This window comes from Artibeus jamaicensis, unplaced genomic scaffold, assembly GCF_021234435.1.
Source record: "Artibeus jamaicensis isolate MK-2021 breed Jamaican fruit bat unplaced genomic scaffold, CSHL_Jam_final contig_64, whole genome shotgun sequence".
Lineage (NCBI taxonomy): Eukaryota > Metazoa > Chordata > Mammalia > Chiroptera > Phyllostomidae > Artibeus > Artibeus jamaicensis.
Genome location: NW_026521911.1, coordinates 3,331,397 through 3,349,638, shown reverse-complemented (window position 1 = coordinate 3,349,638; position 18,242 = coordinate 3,331,397). Strand labels below are relative to the sequence as shown.

Here is an 18,242-nt window from a genome sequence, read left to right as displayed (position 1 = left end):
TGGGTTAAGGGAAACTTCTGGGGACTCCAGAAGTTTCTTCCACTGACTCAATCCCTGCTGGTTTTTGCAGCCAGAAGTTGTAGGGACTTACCATCCTGGCACTGGAACCCTGGTCTGGGGGGCCTGCAGTGGGGCCTGCTGCAGGGCTGGGATTCCTTGCTCCTGAGACATACCTCCTGAATTTTTATCCGCCCCATGTGGATGCAGGACCAGCCCGTTCTGCTTCTCCACCCCTCCCTACTGGTGTGGCTGGATGTGGCTTCCTTAATTCCATAGTTGTCAGACTTCCATTCAAGTCAACTTCTGACAGTTCTGAGTGATGGTTGTTCTATATTTTAGTTATAATTCTGATGTGGTTGTGGCAAGCCATGTTGACCTATGCTGCCATCTTGACCAGAATTCCAATTATCACAACATTCTCAAGTCAAAGAGCAAAATGTGACAAGCATGATGTTTTATAAGGTGAATAGTTTTAGATACGATGTTCAGCTAGAACTGTCCTTTTGTAAGGATAGAGGGACAATGTTCCCATAGATCACAGGATTTAGACAAGTGCCCAGTTTTTCTCTGACTACAGTACAAAAATACTAGAAAAGATGCTGCTCGCAATTTTGGAGCCAGACCACCCAGGTTTAATCCCGGTTTTATCACTAGCTGAGTGACAAAGTACTCAACTTCTGTGCTCCGGTTTCTGGAAGCGATAAAATGGAGATACTAGTACCCATTTCTTAGGGTTGTTGTGAGCATACACGTAAAGGACCTGGAACACTATCTGACAAAAGTAAGCACTGAGTGTCACTGCTGTTATCACTGGAAAGCTACCAGTTCCTCACTACAGGTACTCAGGGGCCTCTGACCAGTCAAACAGCCTAGAAATGAACGGAACCTACAGGAGAGTAAGACTGTTAACACCTGCTGCTCTGTTCCTTCCATCAGAACTACCCATCGAAAATTCTGTATTTTCACACCTTCTTTCCTTTTATTGAAAAAAAATTTTAATGGCATTTAATAAAGGACACAAACAAATCAGCAAATCAACAGGGATATACTAGTGAAAAACAAACCATATAAAACTAAAACTGTCATTGGCTTCTTTAACTGGATAAGAGCACACAAAATGTAACAGGCAGAAGGTCTGTTTTTAAACAAACAAAAAAGCTTTGTTTTTTTCCCAATTCACCCCAATTTAGGGATATGCACACCACAAAAAAAATGGTGTGTGAAGATGTACACAAGAAATTGTATCCTGAATTAAGAAAACAGCTATTCAAACAGGAATTAACAAAATAAAATAAGCAAGAGATTAGCAATTTTTAAAAACTGAGTCTTCTATGCTGCATGGAACAAAGCTATACTATACTGCTAGACAGGAAGGAGAAAAGTCTGTTCTGTTTTTAGCAAAAATGTTTTTCCAGAAAAGCAAATCAGAAGAATATAATCAATATACCAAGGGGGCTACAGCTAGATATCAGAGCTACAATTTCTCACACCTCAGATAGAAAACTCTACTTATCCAGAATGGACTAAACTTCAGGACAAAACAGGAACATTTAACATTTCTTACTTTTCTCTGCTTCTTCCCCCCTCAACCTTTGATTCTGCACGTTCCTTCAAAAAGATGGCTGTTTTTAGAATTGGCTATTTTATTTTCTTTTCTGTGGCAAGACTGTCATGGAGCTTAGATATTTCAGGCTCATAGGCATCCATGACCAGTGTCCCACTGTGGTCAAAAAACTTAGCAATGGACTTCGTGAACTCAGCTTCTCGCTGCTGCTTTGTTCTCCCACTGATGAAGGTCAGCTTCAGAGTGTATTTGTCATCAAACCTAAGCAAAGATAATAAATTAAAAACCACACACAGAGATTCAACCAGTAATAGCAGAGTACCAAGTATTTTCAAAGAACAGGGCTAAGAGGACTACACAAAGATTTATTCTCTAAAAAAAAATTCCCGTAGCTAACTACCTTCAAAACACACACATTCTGACTCATAGGTGTTCCCATGTCTTCCCTGATTTAACTGCTGTGCACCTCCTTCACCTTGCTATAGACCGTTAAGCCATACAGACCATCTTCTCTCTCCTCTGGACTTCACACTTGTTATGCTAGAAGAGTTTTCCTAGTAGACACTTCTCTCCAACCTCACTGACTGGGTCACATTTGTTAACACCAGGGCATAAACTTCTCTGGGAAAGCTTTCCTAAATTGGACCAGATGTCTCTCCTTTATCTTCCACAGCACCATCAACCAATAGTCAAATACTGAGTGCTTATCATATGCCAGGTGTAATGACAGGCTCCCATGCTAACAATTAAATTATCTATTGAAATAATGTGTATTTGTATGCTTCACTAGACTCAGATATTATTCTTGGAGGGCAAGAATTCTGTCTTATCTATATTCTATTCTTAGCTTGGCACTTGAGACAATCACATTTTAATAAATAAATGAAGAACCCTTGCTTTTACAGATGTTCCCCAATTCCAGGCTGCTCAGTCCTTAATACCCTACAATCAATCGAGCTCCAGGTTCTACCTGATCCCACACCAGGGATGTATTTTACTCCATTAACTCCAGAGATTTCTTAGCTACTCCTTAAGGTATTTTAAAGGCCTTTACCATTTCCAGCCACTCAAGAAAGTACAGGGGTGTTAACCTGTGGCTCAAGGGGCTCATGTGGCCCAGGATAGGTATGAATGTGGCCCAAGACAAAATCATAAATTCACTTAAAACCTTTTATTTGCTCATTAGTTTTCATTAGTGTTTGTGTATTAAATGTGTGACCCAAGACAACTCTTCTTCCAGTGTGGCCCAGAGAGGCTGAAAGGTTGGACACCCCTATACACCAACTTCCGTCAGGCTGACATTCCTCCCCAACCCTCTCCTGTTTCTGCCTTCATAGTCAGTGGTCTGTCGGGCTGGTATTACCTTTAGAGGAGGCAGCTGCTTGACCTGTTTCTACATATTTCAAATACGCAAACTACTACCTAGTCCTCAGGATTACTGTCATGGTTAAACAGTGCCTATCATTAAATAACCAGTGAAATAAATCATAACTTAATAAACTGTCATCTAGCTAGTTACTCCCAACATGAATAGCTAGAAATGAAGGTCCTTGAACTATTTTCAACACCTCAAAAAATTTTCTCAGGCTCTGACCAACTGCTGCTCCTAAATGATATCACAATAATATTTGGACTTTGTGCCCAGTTCCATGGACAGTTCAATGGCTTTGATGGCAGAATGTGATCTGATGAGTTGTGACCTAATAATGCATTTTAGAAGTAGTCATTAATTCAAGAAATATTTTATTCAGCCCCAAATATGCGTGTCAGGCAGTTTCTGATGCTAATAATATAGGGCCATAAGCACAATACAAATCTCTGCCTCTTGGGACTTACAGTGCATGGAACAAAACCAACAATAAAATTAAAAAATACAACATTTCTTTTAAATATGGTAGGTAGGAAAGGCCACAGGAGATGAGGGATATGTGCACACAGTATGAAGGGTACGGAGAATACGTAAGTATGGGTTTCTAAGCTATGCTTAAGATTTTAGTTTTTTTCTCTGAGTGGGGGTTTTAAGCAGAGAATTGAGTTGATCTGCTCTAAGCTTTAAAAGGATTATCCAGGTTCTGCCCAGTGTGGTTCAGGTGGCTGGGCATCATCCCACAAATTTTTCAATTTTTTGTGGTCCTCAGCTGGAGCATGTATGTGAGGCAACCAACCAATGTTTCTCACGTTGATGTTTCTCTCCCTCTCTTTCTCCCTCCCTTCCCTCCTAAAAATAAATAAATAAAATCCTAAAAAAAAAAGATCACTCTGCCTGATGCACTGGGAATAGACTGGACAGGGACAGCAGCCACAGAGGTCCTTTAGGACATCACTACAGTAGCCTGACTGAGTGCTGATGGTGGCAGCAGAGATGGCAAGTAGCACACTGAATATATTTAGAAGGTAGAGCTGACAGAATTTGTTGGAAGGACTGAGAGAGCATTCAAAATTATTCCTAAGTTCTGGCCTAGGTAATTACAAGGACAGAGCTGCCATTTATTGTGAAGGAAAAAGCAGGTTTAAATAAGGGAGAGCAGAGTTATGTTTTGGATGTGTTAATTTTAAGATGCTCATTAGGATCCAGTGTCAAATAGAACGCTGGGACATATTTGGAACTCATAGTAGAAATTTAAGATGAAAATTCTGATTTAAAGATTTTCATCACAGAGTTGGTATTTAAAATCTTGAAAGTCTAGTAAGATTATACCTAGTGAGTGAATATAGAGAAGAAGTGGTAGGAACAAGCACTGGTCACATTTCAAATTTAGAGAAAGGGAATAATGCAGAAGTACAAGAGAGACTAAGGAACAGATGTTAAGGTAAGAAGATAATCAGGAGACTGTGGCACCCTAGAAGCCTAGTTAAAAAAAAAAGAGCAGTGCAACAAGGAGAGTAATCCACTGTGTCAAATGCTGCTGACAGGTCAACATTCTTCATGCTGACATGAGGAGAAGAGTGAAGACCACAGCAGATAAGGAGATAATGGGGAGAAGATGGGGAGGGCAGAGAAATGAGAACAATGTATGAGCAGAATAAGGGGAAAGAAAACAATTTTTCTTTTTTAGCTGGGGAAATTACAGCTTGTTTATATGCCAGAAAGAACAATTCAGAAGAAAGAAAAACATCAAGTAAACGATAAGGGGTAAGAATCTAGGGGACACTCCTGGGACTATACCCTAACAGTCCTAAAACACCAATTCAAGAAAACTAATGCACCCCTATGTTCATGGCAGCACAATTTACAATGGCCGAGTGCTGGCAATAGCCGAAGTGTCCATCAGTAGATGAGTGGATTTAAAAAAGAAAAACTATGGTACATTTATAAGATGGAATACTACACAGCAGAGAGAAGGAACTCCTGCCTTTTGTGACAGCATGGATGGAACTGGAGAGTATATGCTAAGTGAAATAAGCCAGTCAGTGAAAGACAAATATCATATGATAAGCCAGTCGGTGAAAGACAAATATCATATGATCTCACTTGTAAGAAGAATCTAATGAACACAATAAAATAATGAGCAAAATAGAACCAGAGACATGAAAACATAGAAGAGACTAACAATGGCTGGAGGGGAGGGGGATAATGGAGGAAGGGGAAGGGACTAGTCAAAGAATATATATGCATGACCCATGGACATGAACAACAGTGTGAGGATTGACTCTGGGAGTAGGGCGGGAGGGAGAGGGAGCAGGCTGGGAGAAGGAGAGCAAAGGGAAAAAATTTTGAACAATGAAATAAAAATAAAAATAAAAATTTCATCTGGAAAAAAAAAGGAATCTAGTGGACAAATGGAGAGAAGGCTTCAGATAGGAAGTCAGAAAGGCAAAATATAATGAGCAGGTAATAAAGCAAGATTGCTGATTACTTGAATCTTCTCAGGAACAAAAGAAGCTGAGAGTAGAGGGGCAGGGCAGGGGGAGGAGGTTTGAAAATAGAGAAAAAGGTATGGAAGAGCCTCCAAGGGCGTCCAACCTGCAGCCGAGGGCCACATGCAGAACAGGATCACTATGAATGCAGCCTAATACAAAATCGTAAATTTACTTAGAACATTATGATTTTTTTGTGTGTGTGATTATGTGTCACAATGTATTTAATGTGTGGCTCAGATGCCAAAAGGCTGGGTACTCCCAACACATGTGAGAGTAACTAGATTACAGAAATGACATGGAATCTAAACTGGATGAAGAGAAAGTGAGGGGAAGAAGGGCCATGAAAAAGTGGCAGGCATGGGGCCGAGGAATCATTAGGCCAAGAGAACTACAAGGAGAAAACCCAGAAAAACAGGAAGCAGTGGTCAGAGAATGAGATACTTAAAAGTGAAATCACTGAAGGCAGTCAGTTATCAGTAACGGCAAAGCCTAGTGTTTGCCCAAGGAAATAAGTACTTAAGTCTTGGTAGTAAACAAGATAATCACAATAAAAAGGAGAGGCCAAAGTACTAAAATAATCATCCACTAGGATACTGAATCATGAAGATTTCTGGAAAGAGCTATGTTAGACAAAGGGCCAATGAACCAGGAGCTTTCTTCAAGGAAAGGGAAGGGTCTACATTTAACTGCAACAAGAAGGAACACAAGTGGCACATTTCCTCTCCAAAGGCACCAACAACTGGCAGCTGGTAAAAATCAGCAGGGAATAGGGAAAAATCAGAACCCTCACACACTGCTAGTGGGACTGTAAAATGGTGCAGCTGTTTTGGGAAACAATCTGGCAGTTCCTCAAACAATTTAAAGAGTTACCATTATGACCCAGCAATTCCTCTCCTAAATATACTACCTAAGAAATGAAAATGTATGATCACATAAAAAGTTGTACACAAATGTTTAGAGACACATTATTCCTAATAGCCAAAAGGTGGAAACAACTCAACTGTCCATCAACTAATAAATGGATCAGCAAAATGTGGTATATACATGCAGTGGAACATTATTCAGCATAAAAAGGAATAAAATATGATACATGCTACACCATGAATGAACCTTGAAAACATTAGGTTACGTGAAAAAGTCTGTCACAAAAAAATCACATTTCATTCATGTAAAATATCCAAAGTAAGAAAATCTACAGTGATAGAACGTAGATTAGTGGTTACTTAAGGTTGTGGGGAATGGGGAGATAGGGGGATGTTAGCTAAAGGGTACAGGCTTTCTTTTTGCGGTGATAAAAATGATCTAAAGCCGAATGTGGTGACAGTTACAAATGTTTATAAATACACTAGTAACCACTGAACTGTACACTTTAAACAGGTAAACTGTACAGTATGTGAATTATATTTCAATGAAGCTACTTTAATAAACACGTGTCAGAATAAACATAATGAAATGAAGATGTTGTTAGGGTCTAGAATTCTGCAACCCTACTTCAGTGGCCCGGCACAGGGTGCAGATTTAGCATGGCTGAGGCCAAAAGGGCAGCTAGGGGCCCTGCCAGGAAGAGGTTAAGAAATCGGCTGCAACATCAGAATGAAGGGCTGCCCCTCCTCAATGGCATCTCCACAAGCTGGTAATGAGAGGCTTTTTGGCACTGATGCTGCACTTATGATCATATTTGTGGATAATTGTACTTGTAATCTGAGAGCCTACTATATGCTAGAAACTGCACTATGTGTTTTTAGGACTGTGACTAACAGCATGAATTCTGGGCTCAGGCATGGGTTGGAATACCCACTAGAATTCACTTTTGAGCTGTATGACCCTGGAGGAATTAATCGAACCACTTGGGCCTGTGCTCTTATTTATAAAATGAGTTGTTCTCAAGTTTATATAAGATCATGCACTTAGCACAAAAGCTGCTATATGCTCAATAGAAATTTGCTATTATTATAACTAATATCTCATCTTCCCAACAACTCTACAAGTTATTTCTGACCCTGCTAAAGCTGGAAAGAGATGAGCTGAAATGTGAACCCTTTTCTGGATACCTGGAAAAACCTCAGTTGTCAGGTGGACAAAGTTAGTCACTGCTGGTCAGAAACAGACTGAACTGTCCTTCTCTGAGTTGCCTGGTACATTGCTTCAGAGGTTCCTGACTGCACGGAGTTCACTCAGGATCATAGAAGAAATTAAAGCTAATGGGACTCTTCCAATAACTGACTTCACACCTTTGGCCTTTATAATTCTGCACCCTGACTCAGTTAATTAGTCACATGGAAAAAGAAAATCATTCTTCATTCTTCCACCAAAGTACTTTCTCCCAGAGTTTATCCTCAGAGCATATCTGTGATAATGCAAGCTCAGAACTGCAATGCTCAGAAAAACTTTCTAGATCATTCATACCCCTTTCTTCATTTTACAGGACTAGCACTATGATCTGCATACAGTAGGCATACAATAGTCCGTTGTTGATAATGACGCAACCCCCAGGAAAAAGCCAATACCAGAAATTAGGAATCTGTGAGGACAGTCATACCTTTTGAGGCTGGAGGACAGTTGCCAAATATCATCAGGATCCATTCCTGTAGGATCTTTCCGGTGGGCCACGAGAAAGATGCTCTTCTCCTTGTATGAGGTATAAATGGTCAGGATCCCCATCATCACAAAATAGGTTCGAATAAAGTTAAGGGGAAAATGCACAAACATATACACCAAAGAGACAAGCAAAGGCTAGCAAAACTGCTGAAAAAAAGTTCTGTCTTGCTGCAAAAACACTGAAATTTAGCTATTTCATTTTCATTGTTATATTTATATACTAAGAGAAGCAAGGCTCTGCTGGGTTAGAATACTTCAAAGGGAAATAACTTCAAAAAAGAAGAAAAAGGGTACAGGGCATAAACCAGCCTTCATCTTTTCTGTTCAAGGATAACATATACAGACTTGTCAAGACTTATGCTTATTTCTCTATAAAATACAAAACTAATAATCACAGTGGACTTGATCAATTTCAAGGGTCACTAAAAGAGAAGATAAGTCACTTCAGATTATAGTTTACTATAAGAACAATTACTTCCTATATGCATATAGATTATTATATTCAGTTTTTGACAGTGTTAAAATTGTAAGAACCTACTATGCATGAGAAATTGGCATAAGAGCTTTTTATACATTGTGTAATTTAAATTTCATAACAGTTTGAGGCAGAAAATATAGTGCAAAGTACATGGGCTTTGGAGTGAGGCAGCCTTAAATTCAAATTCTGGCTTTTAACCAATGTAACCTTGATAAATTATCCCTGCCCACCCCCACCCCCACCACCAAGGCTTAATTGTCAGCTCTAAAATGGGGATAATACTCACTTTTTATTTTTAAGTGTCTAGCACAGAAGACATTTATAAAAGTAGTCATTACTACTACATATTAAATTAACATGACTATAAAAATGGCAAGTTCTTATTTTGTTTTAAACAATATAACCAAACAAATAAAATTCCATCAAGGTAGTTATTTTTCTTGGGAGGCCATATTTTGTAATAATGTTGTTCTCATTCTTCCAGCCTCTTTGGAACTACTTTGAAAACTGTCTCCAGAACCTATGGTATATTCTTTTGAACTGCTTTAATAGTGAAAAATTTGTAATGGGATAATGTATAGATGCCAAGGCTAGGAACTATGATTTGAAATCAATATGGATAATACCATTTTTGATCAGGACTTGTTTGATTAAATGGCTTGCTAAATTCCTTAGAAAAAAAATTCCCAAAATGGAGATTTTAGAAATATTGCAGGTTGTGGCAATACTGTTAAAAAAAGTAAACTGCCTACCAAAATGATTTGTTTTAAACAACTAGTACAGTAATGGCACATAGCAGGTACTCAAAAACACTATGTGGCTATTAAAAAATGAGGAAGACCTACATATATATTTTAATATAGAAAGACACTGACACATTTAAGTTAAAAAGAAAAGCACAGTATGTACAGACTGACTTGAGAGGAAGGGGTAGGAACCGCAAGAAAACTGTTAACTATGAACCTGTGTTACTTTTGTAATAATAGTAATAGTATAATAAAAGTTCTTAATATTCAGCTTTTTGAGAAATAATCTAGCTGGGTAGGTAACAAACATGATTCTACATTTATCACAAAAAAGGGGAAAAAAACATTTCAGAGCTGATTACATATCTAATACATTACATAATATCTCATTTAATCTTCATAATTCTGAGTGTATATTACCCATATTTATAACTCTGAGCAGTATTCAAACAGTCTCAAAAAAGTTAAGTTCTTATTAGCACAAGATCACAAAACACCTTGAATTTCAAAGCCAGGCTCCCCCAGCTCCAGAATCGGTTCTTACTTCTGCTGTCATAGAAGCCACACCTGCAAGTCATGCTCAGCAACTTCCAGTCCAGCCCCTCAGCTTCAAGGAAACCTGACACAAACCTGAACCTCCAAACTCTGACCTTTTCCTAATATCCTGGGACGAGTGGCTTGAAGCAACCTGGTCTAATAGAAGTTCTGGACTAGAACTAAGAAGGGCTAGGTCTTCGCTATTACTGTGTTTGACTATCAGGTGCTTACACTTGGATTTTAATAACCTCTATATTAATAACTAAATAGAATTAAAGATAAAATAACCATACTAAATCTAAAATACCAGTGATAGTCGCTACATACATTTACAGACTACCACAGCTGATAATGTAAAATTCTAACCTTAGCAGGCCCTCAGATCAAAGTTTGTTTTTTGCAGGGAACAAGGAGGTTGCCAGTAGAGATTTTAAGACAGTCACTAGAAAACAAACCCGAGTACAAACAAAGGATATGATATGACACACAAAGCCAAAACAGGCTTGGACTCTGGGAAGGGGTGCATGTAATCCCAAATCAAAGCCACTATGGCAAAGAAACAGGAGATGGTACAGATGGTGAGGCGACCATCAATTAGACCAAAATTCTCCACATACTTGTACTTTTCCAGAAGTACCTAGTGAGAAGAACAAGGAATGAAACTAACAGCAATGCTTCCTTCCTAGAAATTTTATTCTTAATTTCCTTGATAAAAGCTACAGTAAAATCATGGAAGTTACCAAGCAGTTGTCTCTAATCAGAATTTTACCTCTAAGCAAAAATATTCAAGTTGTTTACAATGGATCCCAGAGAAAAAGTTCATCAACTTCTCAAATATTTTTTTAATCCCTAGGATGAAGCTAAAATTTTTTTTACCTTTTTAAATGGAGAGATGACCAGTCATGTCATCTCTTATGTTTCCTCAACCTTCTTTACTCTTGGCTAATTAACCCCCAAAACAATAGATTAACAGCTTTCTGAAACTGAAACATTAGAGAATTTGAGGAGTTACTTGGGGTAGCTAATTTATATTTTACCACATGCTCCCCTACACACATTGTAAAGATTTAGAAACTGCTTTCTGGCTCAATTCCTAAGATTGAAAACTAAGGTCATTCCAAGTGACAGAAGAAAAAGCCTGCAAATGAGCCGTCAGCTGTACAACTGAGACCTCCACCTCAAGAAAGTACCTTTTTGGCAGAATCATCCAAAGAATTTTTCACAGCTGATCCATCCCATTTGTCAATTTTTACAGGCTTATCATCAATCTTCCACTGTAAAACAAACAGAAGAGTTGTACACCAAGGGACATGGTATCTTACTGAAAGTAAAGTGAACTGCTTCCTTAAGAACATCCTTAAGTATAAGTATCATTTACTCTTGTCTTCTGATGTTGGACAACTAAAAGACAAAACACTTAGAAACAAAGGTGAAACGAGGGTCACGAGAATCAGGTAGTACTCACGATGTTGCCAGTCGCCATGCTGAGAAGTCAAAATCTACAAGCCCCAAACCAGAACACCTATGCGGGCTACAGAGACTACCGTGTGAACTCACACATCCCACCCTCATCTACCCAAATATGAGAGCAGAAAAGGTCTCCACTTGGTCATCCTTTCGTTCTGTGACAACAAAACTCAGAAAATATATATCCACAGACTCTCAGACAGTAACAAAATGAAGAAGGTCTCCATGAATATATCTTTGTCTCCTAACAACTTCTATGTTTTACTATAGGAAAATCCAGTGTAGTCTGTTGGAAAAAACATTTTGAATTAAAAACCAAGTTATACCACACATGACTTTTGGAAAACCCCACTCAATTTCCTCATCTACAGGGGTTGAGAAAGGTTACCAAATATTGTGCTACTCAGAGGCAAGCGACTCTCTTACACACTGCTGGCAGAAATTCAAAACAGTACACCACCTATGGAAGTCAATTTAACACCATGGATTCAACTTTCCACTTCTGGGAATATTTCTCTATCTGCATAGGCATGAAATAATACACAAGGCTATAGAGCAGCAGCGTGTATAACAGTCATTGTTATATATTTATCATATAGCTATCTCAGTGGAGATGGCAAGTAGGCAGTTAGACATATAAGTCTGGATCCAGGTTATAAATATAAATGTGGATGTCTTCAACTTGTAGATGATATTTAAGCCATGACACTGGCTATCTCTTTGGAAGGTCAAGTAATATGAAAAACTACTACTAAGATTTGACAAGAGGGAGATCACAGCGGAGAAATGGTACAGGCAACAGCCAAAAGAAGGACCTGGACAGATGGAGATTATTAACTTCTATGCTATCACTGTGACATATGGTGAATACGCAGTTAGTAATAATAATAATAATAATCTGAAACTTCAAGGTTACTTCATAAACACTGTAAAGATTTTTTAAAAGTTTAAATTAAAATATAATTCACATACTATAAAACTTACCATTTTAAAATGTACAGTTCAACACTGTGTCAATTATACTCACAAGGTTGTGTAACTATCACCACTAATTCCAGAATATATTCCTCACCCTAAAAAGAAACCCCATACCCATAAGGGGTCATTCCCCTCCCTGCCACCTTCCAGCCCTCGCAACCATTAAATCTACTTTTTCTCTAAATGGATTTGCCTATTCTGGACATTTTGTATACTAAATGGAGTTATACAATATGCGGCCTTTTGTGACTGGCTCCACGTTGTAACATGTATCAGTACTTCATTCCTTTTATAGCTAAGTGTTCCACTGCATGGATATACCACACTGTGTTTATCCATACATCTGTCAGTGAATACTTGAGTTGTGTCCACCTTTTGGTTATTGTGAATAATGCTGCTACAACTATCTGTGCTCACGTTTTTTGTGCAGACATACATCTCCAATTCTCTTGGGTTTATACCTAGAACTGAAATTTATAACAAGTCATATGGTAACTCTACACTGAACTTTCTGAGGAACTGTTTTCCAAAGTGGCATCCCCAGCAACAATGTAAAAGGTTTCCAATTTCTCCAAATCCTCACCAACATTTTATTTTTTATTATAGCCATACTAGTACCTGTGAAGTGATATCTCATTGTGGTTTTGATTTGCATTTCTCTAGTATGCTGGACATCTTTTCATGTGCTTACTGGCCATCTGCATATCTTCTATGGAGAAATGTCTATTCATATCCTTTATTCTTTTTCAAATTAGGCTTTTTATTATTGTTATAAGATTCTTATATAGTCTAGACACTAGACCCTTATTAGATATATGGTTTGCAAATATTTTCTCTCATTCTATAGCTTGTCTTTTCACTTTTTTGAGTGTCCTTTGACACAAAATTGTTTTTTAAGTAAAAAATGAAAAAATTGAGTTTTGAGATGCTATTAGTCTGCAGCACAATGTTAAAAAGTCAGCACCTTGTGATGCCATGAAACTGTCCACTGTCTCTGCCCAAGCCAGGTCAGGACACAGGCACACCACCCAAAGGTCTAAGACACTGGTCACTGAGAGTACAAGAGGATACATGACCTGTCTATGGAACCATGGTTGGTAGGTGACAAGACCAAGGTGTATGCCTATGCCTTCCAACCTCAAAACAGACGTTCTTTCCACTACTATATCAGCTAGAACATGGCCTGCTCCAGAATGGGGGGCAATGTACTAAGGTAAGAGAACTGGATTAAGAACTGGGGAATCCAGGGTCTGGACTGTTAATAACTCACTGTGTGTTCTTGGGCAACTTGCTTCATCTTCCCATCTCCAACTGTGTCCATGCCTACAAAATGAGGAGGCTGGGACAGACTAGCTTCAAGGGCTTTTCATTATAAACACTTTAGAGAAACCACTATTGATTAATCAGAATAGTTAAAAAAAATCAGCAACAAAAAAAATCTTATAGTTCAATTCCCGGTCAGGACACATTCCTGGGTTGCAAGCCAGCTCCCAGCAGGGGACACATGAGAGGCAACCATACATTGATATTTCTCTCTCTCTCTCCTTCCCTTCCCCTCTAAAGATAAATAAAATCTTTAAAAAAGTTATTTTTAAAAAAATCTTAAAACGTCAGAACCAGAGGAATTTAAAAAGTCAACTAGGACAGTAGTTCTCAACTTGGAAATAACTATTAAAATGTAAAGGAAATAAATGAAAACATACAGAAGTCCAGGCCCCACCTTCAGAGAATCCAATTCAGGTCTGGGATGAGGTACAAAATTCTGTATTAAAAAAAATTTTTGCATTTATTTATTTAGGTTTTCTGAGGGAAGGGAGGCAGAAAGACAGGGTGAGAAACATCCCACATGCGAGGGGTAAATCAATTGGTTGCTCTCGCACTCCCCCCACTGGGGACCAGGCCCACAACCCAGGCATGTGCCCTGACTGGGAATTGAACTGGGTGACCTTTTGGTTAGCAGGCCAGCACTCAATCTACTTGAGCCACACCAGCCAGGGCCAAAAGTCTGTATTTTTAACTAGAACCCTAAGAGGGTCTGATGTACAGTCTCCATATCATGTTATTAAAAATATTTGTTTAAGAAAGCTAAAGCCCAGAATAACCACATAGCTGCTGAGTACTTACTACGTGCCAAACACCTCCTTTTAATGCAAATACTATAATTATTGCCATTTTACAGATAAAGAAACTGAGATACAAAATTTACTAACTTGCCCAAGAACATACACCTGGTAAGTGGCAGAGACAAGATTCAAAGTCAGACACATGGCCTAGCTCCAGACCTGTGTTCTCAACTAAGATGTAAAAGCTGGACTGTTCAGTTGAAGCTGACAATGCAGCCAAGAGACAGAAATCCAGCCATGAGGTTAAAAGGGTCTGGATATAGATTCTAGAAAGCATGGTTTCATACCATGCTTTCATAACACTTTTAATAGTCAAATCAAATCCAGTCAGGAGACAGAGATCTAGGTAATAGGTTAAAAGGATTTTGGTGCAGCTTCTGGAAAGAATGATTTAATACAACACATTAATTTTAACAGCCAAAACAAATTAAGCAAGCAATTTTTCTTCATAACCTGCTATGTAGAACTAAATACTTTGATGTATTTTGGGCAAAATAATTTACTGCAATGATCTAAGTCATTCTGTGATGAAATTTAGAAGAATATATTTGCATACCTATTTTTAAGATCAGGAAACTAGATTTGCTTTGTTCTTAAAGTCAGTTTCATAAGAACAGAAATTCACATCTGCTTAGGGAAACCTATAAGCATACTTGCATCTCTTTACAACATTTGTTTATGGCAAGTGAATTCAGCTACAGGAAATATAATAAAAACCCTTCAAAAAATCTAGACAAATCAAATTAAAGACACTGTAAAGTAACAGCCTTTCATTCCCACAAAGCAAAAGCTTCTCAATTCATTCGGATGCTGCTCCACTGAAGATAACCTCCCCCCCCCATTCTCTTCCACAGTATCTTCAGTTTTCACACAACTAGAGGTACCATCTTCTAAGGCTGTTCCTGAAGACCAAGTTTTTCTCTGCTTAATTCAATACTGCCAAGTACTTTTTCCAGAACCTCTCATGGAAAACTGGACAAATACAAATTGGCATAACAACACAAGACAATACGCCACATTAAATGACAGCTCAATTCCCATGTGTCATAAATGTTACAGAATTCAGAAGGGGAACAACTCAATATAAGGCAGAAAGGAAATTTTCCAAGAGAAAGTACCTAAACAACTCTTGACTTATTTCTATCTTACTTCTTAGTTAATTCTGTCAGGTGCTCCTGTGTGAGGCCTTTATACCTATTTCTGCTATTCAAGTTGGAAGTTCTCATCACCTTGTCATTCTATTTTTATAGCCCTTTACAAAGGGCTTTTAGCCTCTTTATAAAGAACATTTACCAATATTATACAATTTTAATATTTACAAGCTTGTAATATGTATACATGAGCACCCACAATATTTATATAAGAAAATGTGAGTTCAGTAATACCAAGTAACTTGTCGAAGGCCATGTAGCTTTTAACATGCTGCACTAGAACTCAAACTTTTCTTTCTTTTTGCATTAAACCCTATATACTACTACTATGGCACAAGGCATTATTAGTCGGCTTTTCACCTCTCTGGACTATCTGAGTAATTTTTAAAACCCTTCAACAGCTTCCTACTCCTACTCCAAGCAATCCATGCCCTCTTCATCCTCATTCTTGCTACTGCAGGTTTCTTAGAACATCAGGCACCATCTGGGAACCTTTGCTCAAACACAGTAACTGGTGTATGACTTCCCTCCCTTTCCTCCAAAGCAAGGTCCCAGCTCCACTCTCAGACAAGAAGTCATCCCCTGGGGACCGCAGTTCCTTATCAATTAAATCTCAGGGATAATTGTCTCTCTCATTTGAACTTCTGTAAAAAGTACACAACTGAATACCTCAAATACTTCTATGTTTAGTAGTCTAGGTCCTATACCCCCTGTCTTACTCAGCAATACTTAGTACTTTTTGACTGTGGGATTCCTGATTTATTCTTCTGCCATCGTAATTTTGTAGAAGACACTATAGGTCACACAGATCATTAGTGTATATCATCTCATTTGATTCTCCCCAAAACCCTAACATTTCAGATGCAGAAAGGGAAGGTGAATCAGGTTAGCAGAGCTACTTCAAAACTCAAATGCCCAAATCCAGGTTATTTCAATAACACATTAATTCCCTTCTGTTACTCTTCTGAATTCTCTAGCATTTATGGCACATGGGAATTAATGATGCCATATACTTTTCAGTAATCAGTACCTTGGCAAAATGTATGCTTAAAGTTTGCTGGTGATAAGCCAAAAAAGGGAAGAACAAAAGTGGTTAATAGGATAGGATGAGCACAGGCCAGGAGGTGCTCACCCGGCAGGAAATAGGATTTGTGTATGAAAATGGCCATCAATTCCCACCACTCTCACAAGCTTGGAACAATTTACCACTGCAACCCCCAGAACACACCCCTGTCACTTAAAAAGAGTTAAGAGTGTGTGAATCATGTCATTCAAAACCAATGACACCCAAAAAGAGAAGCAAAAAGAACAGGTCTCCTCGACGTGACCATGTTTCATTCCTTAAGCACGTACCGAGGGTCAGATGTAGGTAAATCTGAAAGCTGTTTTCAATTAAAGTGAAAAATCCTGATTATTTACTATATTAAAAGCCACATGCTTAACATTTCTCATTAAACTGACGCATGACCCTACAATAAGAGAACTGGAAGGGACTTTAGGGTATATTGAGGCTAAATCCCTCCGTTCACGGCTGAAGAAACAAGATATAAAGACAACTAACAGTTTCAAGGTCACTCAGCTAATTAGAGACAGAATCGGTGCTAGGTCGCAGACTTCTATGCAAATGTTTCTTCCAAGATGCTATGCGAGAGCAAGAAGGGCCAACCCAAGAACAGAGTTTTCCTTTTTTTGTTGTCTTTTAAACCCTGTTGGGAAGACCGCAGTTTATAATATATATATGGACGGGAGGAGAGGGAAACAGGCAAACAGGAACAATTGACAAACTCATGAATTTAATTCACCTAGGACACTTGAAGGCAGAAAGCAGGGGGGAATGAATGGGGTTGTGGGGGAGGGTAAAGATGGCAAGAGAAAAGAAAAATCTTGGAAGGCTTCCTGTCAGTCCAACAGGGGACGTCAATACTCAAATAAGTTCAGTATCCGGAGTACGGTGATAAAACGCCTAAAAACTTCAAAAAGAAAAAGGCTAAGGAGCAGTTTGAAATCCGTAGCGACACGCAAGAGTACGGGGAGTTTGGGGACTACTGACTTCCAACAGCCGCTTTCATTCCTTCGGGCTTCAGGTTTCCGCCTCGGTGAAATGGGCACATTCAAGCGTATCCCCAGCACCACCGAGAAAAAGTGACAGCCGCGTGAAAATGGGGAAATAATCAAGTTATCGTAAGAAGCTGTGGTGACCGGCATGAAGGGCCAGGAACACTTCTGAGAAGGAAAGACCTAAAGAGGAAAGAGACGGGTCTGAGGTGCGGAGAGATCAGACTGCAAGCGCCCCTAAGTTTCCCATGGTGGGCCAGACTACTACTCCCTTAAAAAAACCTATGAAGCAAAAGGGGAGAGGGGATGGAAAGGTGGGATGGCCGCCTCCCGGGCCTCCGCTGGCCTGGACTGTCCCCACAAACTGGCTCCTCACCTTATCCAACAAGCCGCTGCGGCCACTACCTGTCCCGCAGCCTGGGCCGCTGCCAGACCCACTACTGCCTCCGCCGCCACCACCTCTCCCGCCCTGAGCAGCTGCCGCTGCCGCCATCTTGACTGCTTCTGCGTTTCCCTCCTACCCCTACTTGTCCGAAGCCGATTGGCTGAAGCCGACGCCGTGACGCGCCGCGCGGAGTCCCCACTGACGTGAGGTTGCGGGCGGGAGTGGCCGCGGGGCTTTTCGGGGTTTGTAGTAGTCAGAAGCTCCGGCGGCCGGTTGCTATCCAGTCGGCTAGCGGCCGC

General features: G+C 39.4%; 1 protein-coding gene across 1 annotated transcript; it reads right to left on the bottom strand.

The window, feature by feature from the left end:
• Nucleotides 1–1,026: 1,026 nt before the first annotated feature.
• Nucleotides 1,027–18,079, bottom strand: SPCS2 (signal peptidase complex subunit 2). The gene is made up of 5 exons (XM_053670787.1): nucleotides 17,935–18,079; nucleotides 10,975–11,058; nucleotides 10,262–10,421; nucleotides 7,965–8,100; nucleotides 1,027–1,825 (listed from the first exon to the last, which is right to left on the bottom strand). Exons 1-5 carry the CDS (start codon nucleotides 18,049–18,051, stop codon nucleotides 1,639–1,641), a joined length of 684 nt encoding a protein of 227 aa, XP_053526762.1. The 5' UTR covers nucleotides 18,052–18,079; the 3' UTR covers nucleotides 1,027–1,638.
• Nucleotides 18,080–18,242: the final 163 nt, after the last annotated feature.